The following is a 6,346-nucleotide window of genomic DNA, read 5'->3' as shown; positions in this document are numbered from 1 at the left end:
TCCGTGTCCCGGGGATTAGTCCCGTCCCGGCGCTAATCCCGGCCCCCACCCACCCGCCCCGGGGGGGGCGGCGCCCCTGAGGGAGCGGGGGGGGCGGGAGCGCAGCCGTACCTTCGGCCTATAGGCGCGCACCACGCTCCCTTCGACCAATGAGCGGCGCCTGATCCGCCTCTCTCGGCCAATGGGGGGGGAGGAGGCGGGGCCGCTCAGGCCGGTGGGGCGCGGATCCATTGTAGCCGGGAGCGGGGCCGCGGGGCGGGGACACGCGGTCGGGCCGCGATCGCGCTTCCCTGGCGGTACCGGCGCCGGTGGGAGCCGTCCCGGCCATGCTGGCCGCCTCATGGCCCCGGCGGATCAGGACGCGCTGGCCGTGCGGGAGCAAGTCTTCCACGAGAGGGTCCGCGAGTGCATCGTGAGTGCCGGGGGTCGGCGGGGGAAGGGGCCCGGTGTGGGCCGGTGGGGTCGGGGGTGGGAGCCCGCAGCCCCCTCGGGAGGTGTTTTGGGGCCCGGTCGCCGCTGTGCCCTCCGCCCGGCCCTTATCGGTGGCAGAGCCGCGGCGGGCTGCCCTGCGCCCCGAAGATAGCGGCGTCCCGGGGGTGCGGCAGTGGCAGAGCCGGGTCCCTGTCCCCGTGCCAGCAGCAATTCCCCAGGGCGCCCAGTCTCAGAGTGAAGGGGTCCTGCAGAGCCCCCCCGAATCGTTGTCACCGTGGAGGGAGGCTCCTCTGGTCAGCCGGGACACCGGCTGCTGCGGGCACAGAGATGGGGGTGACCTGGGTGTCTTGGTCCTGACATCCCTCCAGGGATGCTGTGTGTGCGTGGCCACACGTTGTGACCAGCAGCGCCGGGGCCATCTCACCACAGCTCGATTTGATGCTGTGGGGAGGAGCTGTTGGCTGGATCCTGGCGTCTCTACCATGGAGCTCCCCAAACCCTTTCCCTGACCCATCCCAGGGAGCTGCATCTCACCATGGAGCTCCTGCCTCAGCAGGGTCAGCATGGAGCTCTCTTGGCCTGATTTCGCTGAGTGTGGGATGTGCTGGGGGTCCCCCCAGCCAGGCAGGGCTCTGGGCTGTGGGGTACAGCCTGTGGCAGGAGGGGATCTGCAGCCTGAGACCCTTCCCTGGGTGGAAGCAGGAGCAGGAGGACCTGTTGGATGCTGCCTCTCCGAGGGTCTGGAGCTGGGCTGGTTCCTGGGGCTTCCCTGCCACCCCACCAAGCAGATCCCGGGGACCCGTGGCCGGCTGAGCCCCCCGAGCCAGGGCAGGAGGGAGGTGCTGCGGCTGCTTCACTCCACCTGTGCCAGGGTGGCGGGTTCAGGTGACCTTTCCCCGTCCTGCCGCGTACCCAGCAGGATGAAAGGTCACCTTGTTCCTTGAACATCATCTGCTCTGGCTGGACCTCGGCGTGCTGACGGGGCGGGAGCGATGCAACAGCCAGCTTTGGCGCCCGGCTCAAGGCCGTTCCCATGGCGCTGGTTCCAGGGGGGTGAGGGCTGTGGGTTGGGTGGTGTGAGGATGTCCTGCGGAGTCAGACCTCCGGCTCTGCCAGCACAGGCCAAGCCAGAGCTGCTGGGTGGGTTCTCCCTGGCCTGGGCCCTGTGGCAGCTTGTCGCACCCAGGGGTGAGCCCTCGATGTAGCCCCTGTGCACAGACAGGTCTGAGCACACGTGTGGGGTGTTAGCAGGTCCAGGAGGGGAAAAACAAATCGGGGGGAGCTGACAGGCCCCGGGGCTGGTGGCATCGGCTGGGGTGGGTGGGAGTGCTGCCCTCCAGGCCTGCCTGTGCTGCCCTCCCTCCTCCTCTGCCTGCAGATCTGTGCCCTGCTCTTTGCCAGCCTCTACATCCTCTGCCACTTCATCATAACCCACTTCAAGAAGCACACGGACTTCACAGCAGGTAGAAGGGCGGGAGCTGCCAGAGCCAGGCAGACATTGGCAGCCACGTTCAGCCTCCCCAGAGCTTGTTCCTCCATCGCTTTTGGCCTCCCCTGGGAGCCCCAGTCCCGCTGCAGCCTGGGTTGCTGTGCATCAGGGCGCCTCTCTGGCTGCCATGGGAGGGGAGCAGAGCCCAGATCCTCTGGGAGGGTTTCTGCAGCATTTGGAGCAGGGGGAGGTATTGGGAGCAGGCAGAGAGCGATGCTCTGGGCAGCCCTGCCTCCCCCAGCCCCAGCAGATTGGGTTTTTCCCCCCTCCCTGCAGTGCACGATGATGAGGATGCTGCTGTCAACAGGATTGCGTAAGTTCCTGCTCATCCTGCTCCCTGTCTGCGGGGTGCTCGGCCACTTCTTTTTGCTGCCTGGCTGGGACACTGGGTCCCCTCAGCTTGTGGGGGGGCTGGTGACTCTGGGGGCCGCAGCCAGGCTGTGACACACCTGGAGCCAATGCTTGTCCCTGCTGCAGGCTGGGGCTGTGCACCTTCACCCTGGCTGTGGCGCTGGGCGCTGTCCTCTTGCTGCCCTTCTCCATCATCAGCAACGAGGTGCTGCTCTCCTTCCCCCAGAACTACTACATCCAGTGGCTGAACGGGTCCCTCATCCACGGTGGGTGTGTGGGGCAGCCCGGGGGGATGCTGCAAGGGCTGTGGGTCAGGATTTCTCCCCCATGGGAGCTCACCCCACACTTTCCCCCCTCTCCAGGCCTCTGGAACTTGGTCTTCCTCTTCTCCAATCTGTCCCTCGTCTTCCTCATGCCCTTCGCCTACTTCTTCACGGAGTCAGAGGGCTTTGCGGGATCCAAGAAGGTAGAGACCCCTGCAGGTGCCCCCCCGGCTCCATCCCCCCTGTCTCCGGCTCCCCACTGATTTGGCTCGCACAGGGCATCATGGCCAGGGTATACGAGACATCGGTGGTTCTCCTGCTGCTGACGCTGCTGGTGCTGGGCATGGTCTGGGTGGCCTCCGCCATCGTTGGCAACGACGCGGCCAGTCGCCAGTCACTCCATGGTGGGTGCTGCCGGGGTCTGCTGGGGCCCTCCCGGCTCTGGAGGGGGAGGATCAGGCCCTGGTGCTGAATGGGAGAAGGGATGCCCGGTGCTGCTGGCCTGACCCTGCCATCTCTGCAGACCTCTGGGAATACTACCTGCCCTACCTCTACTCCTGCATCTCACTCTTTGGCGTGCTGCTTCTGCTGCGTGAGTCATGGGATATTTCCCTCTGGTGTCCTGGCCACAGTGGCCCCTCCTGTGCCAGGTGTGGGTCCCCTGGGGTGCTCGGCTGGGAGCAGGGACTGCTCCCTGCAAACTGTGCCAGGGTCCCGAGGGGCTGTGGTGCAGGGCTGAGCCCCCCAGTCCCTATCCAGGACCCTTCTGAGGGTGCGGGGAGAGGTAGGATGCTGGGATGCCCCCTGCTCAGCCTTTCCTCCCACCACAGTGTGCACCCCCTTCGGCCTCTCCACCATGTTCACTGTCACGGGGAAGCTGCTGGTGAAACCCCGGGTAAGGTGTCCCCCCGTCCCCGGTCCCACTGCTCCACCCTGGGGGATACTGTCCCTGTCGCTGCCTGGTTTCCGTCCCAGGCCCGGGGTGCCATTCACACCACCCCACTCATGGGATCCTTGCCTATCCCCAGCTTCTGGAAGACCTGGATGAGCAGTTGAGCTGCACGCGGCTGGAGGAAGCAGCTGTGTCCCGCAGGATCTCCTCCGGTGGGTGTCCAACATTGGCCGCTGGCCGGGAGGGGAGTCTCAGGGCAGACTGGGTGCCCCTCAGCCCCCATGAGCCCCTTGGCATCTCCTCCTTGGCAGGCAAAGCTTCCTGCTGGCTGAACTTGAACGTGGAGCTGCTGCGGGAGCAGTTCTTCACCATCCGGAGCAAGAGGCGGAAGCTGGGTAAGAAGCCTGGGGGGGTCAAGCCCAGGATGCCTGGGTTCTCTCCAGCTTGGCACTGGAAGCACTGGTTTCCTGTGAGCCTGTGCCTCATGGAGGGAGGGTGGGTGTGAAATGGGGTGGGGGCTGTAACCTTCTGTCCTGGCACCAAAGGCCCCCCCCCTCCCTCAATCTCCTGCCCTGGGGTGGGAGCTCTCACCCAGGTATGTTCCTCCTGCAGAGCTGCGGCACCGAGCATCGCCCTGGCAGAGGAACCTGGGCTACCCACTGGCCATGCTGGGCCTCCTGGCACTGACAGTGAGTACCCCTGGGTCCCCAGGGGATGTGAGACTCATTCCCGTCCCCCTCCAGCCACCCTTACTCCCTCCCTGCTCCTCCCAGGGCATCTCCGTGCTCATTGTCTGCTTCCATGTTCTGGAGCTGCTGCTGGATGATGCTGCAATGCCACGTGGCATCCAGGTACCTGGGCAGGGGGCCGAGGCACAGCGAGGGGTTGTGTCCCACGCTGGCCTGGAGACCACTCCTCCCCAACGTGCCTCCTCCTCTCCCGGCAGGATGCGTCCCTGGGCCAGGTCTCCTTCTCCATCTTTGGTTCCTTCGGAGCTGCCCTGCAGGTCGTCCTCATCTTGTATCCTTCAGGCAGGCGTTCATGTCCCCAGTGATGTCCCCAGAAATGTCCCACCCTGTTCTCCTCCTTAACGCCCCTCGCAGCTACCTGATGGTCTCCTCCGTTGTGGGCTTCTACAGCTCCCCCCTCTTCACCCGGCTGCTCCCTGAGCGGCAGGACACCCCCCTCACCAAGGTGGGAGCACTTGGCTGGAGCTGGGGGGGCTCCTGGGCCCTACTCAGGGTGCAGGACCTCTGGTACCCACAGTGCACAGTTACGTGTGTCCCTGTGGACTGTGCACTGCCCCTGTCCCAGGGCACCACATGTCCCCCCACCTATGGTGCAGCCCTGGGTACAGGCAGGGTCCTGGTGGGGTGTCTCCAGCACCAGGGAGCCCCTTCCCCAGCCTGGGGCCCAGCCCAGGCCATGGGGCAGTGCTGTGTCGTTGTGTGTGTGTGTGTGTGTCCCTGGAAAAACACTTCTTCCTCCAATCCAGATAATCGGGAACTGTGTCTCCTTGCTGGTGCTCAGCTCGGCCCTGCCCGTCTTCTCCAGGACACTGGGTGAGCTCCCAGGGAGGCCAGGGTGACCCTGGGACTGGGGTGTACCCGGGACTGGGGTGCCCTGACCAGCCCCCCACTGCACAGGGATCACACGTTTTGACCTCCTGGGGGACTTTGGCCGCTTCAACTGGCTGGGGAACTTCTACATCGTCTTCCTCTACAACATGGGCTTCGCGGGGCTCACCACCCTGTGCCTGGTGAAGAGGGTCTCCTGGGCTGTTCAGGCTGAGCTCATCCGTGCCTTTGGTGAGGATGGGGACCTGGAGACAGAGGGACGGGCGCTGGGGTGTCACCCCCCTGCCCCCAGCTCTCACACTCTCCCTCTGCCCAGGTCTGCACAAGCTGCCGCTGCCCGTGACCCACTCCCGGCCCCCCAGCAAACCCAGCTAGGGCTGGGGGACAGGGATGTGTCCCCTCCGTCCCCGCTGTGGCCCGCAGGATGGCCACCAGCCGCAGAGCACGCTGCAATGGCACCTGGTGCTTCAGGGATGCCAGAGCCCTCCAGGGAGAGCGGAGAGCCTGTGGGGGAGGCCTGCCCCCCCGTCCCCAGCTCTGTCTCAGCCTGCTCCTTACTGAGCCTTGGCCTTGAACTGTGTCCCCGTCACAGTCCCCCCCGGGGTGCGGGGTCACCCGTCGGGCTGCGCTGGCTGCAGCGTCCCCCACCTCATTACATACCTCATGCTAGAGTGGCCATGCCCCCCCCGACCCCCTCCGGTGCTGCTCCCTGGGTGCAGTTGGGTTTTAAATGTCCCTCCACCCTGGGGACTGTTATGACACTACAGGGGGGAACCTGTGCCCCCTGCCCAGTCACTCCAGACCCTGTGTCACCCTGGGGCTGCGAGGGGGGGGCACTGGTTGTCCCCTGCTCTAAGGCCTTTGGGGTCCCCAAGGGAGGAACAGGGCTTGGAGGGTCCCAGAGCGCTGGGGGCAAGCCCCCCCAGCTGCCTGGAAGCTTGGTGTGATTGAACGTCAGGTCTCTGTTACCACAGAACTTCTTTGGAGCAATAAACAGTCTATTTTTTTATATATATATAAAAAATATCTGAATTAGGGAATATCTGAATCGGAGCAGGGCTGAGCTTGGGAGGACAGGGAAGTGCTCCCTGCCCCTGAGGTTCTCAATCCTGGCCCCCCACCCCTCACCCCTGTCTCCCTGGGGCCCATAATTAACCCTCTTCCTGGGTGGGGCTAATGAGGCTCTTCCAGGAAGGGCCAAAGGTGAGGGCAGCTCCGTGCCCGGGGGTGTCGAGGGGCACCGGGTTATTTCGGGGTGCGGGTGGGAGGCAGGGGGCAGAGATGCCCCCAACGGGGGTCATGGGGGGGTGGAACCCGGCCCCTGCACTCCCGAGGAGGGGGG

At 65.3% G+C, this 6,346-nt stretch overlaps 1 protein-coding gene across 1 annotated transcript; it reads left to right on the top strand.

The window, feature by feature from the left end:
• Positions 1 to 263: 263 nt before the first annotated feature.
• Positions 264 to 6,015, top strand: LMBR1L (limb development membrane protein 1-like). The gene is made up of 17 exons (XM_014959908.1): positions 264 to 412; positions 1,811 to 1,895; positions 2,198 to 2,234; positions 2,399 to 2,538; positions 2,635 to 2,738; positions 2,813 to 2,939; positions 3,059 to 3,127; positions 3,366 to 3,430; positions 3,564 to 3,639; positions 3,739 to 3,822; positions 4,040 to 4,116; positions 4,201 to 4,278; positions 4,374 to 4,447; positions 4,531 to 4,621; positions 4,923 to 4,989; positions 5,074 to 5,235; positions 5,321 to 6,015. The coding sequence occupies exons 1-17, from the start codon at positions 341 to 343 to the stop codon at positions 5,377 to 5,379; spliced, it is 1,467 nt and encodes a 488-aa protein (XP_014815394.1). The 5' UTR covers positions 264 to 340; the 3' UTR covers positions 5,380 to 6,015.
• Positions 6,016 to 6,346: the final 331 nt, after the last annotated feature.

The sequence above is a fragment of the Calidris pugnax genome, unplaced genomic scaffold (genome assembly GCF_001431845.1).
Source record: "Calidris pugnax isolate Ruff unplaced genomic scaffold, ASM143184v1 scaffold533, whole genome shotgun sequence".
Taxonomy (NCBI): Eukaryota; Metazoa; Chordata; class Aves; order Charadriiformes; family Scolopacidae; genus Calidris; species Calidris pugnax.
The sequence above is the reverse complement of the archived record's forward strand: the minus strand, read 5'-3'. Positions and strand labels throughout refer to the sequence as shown.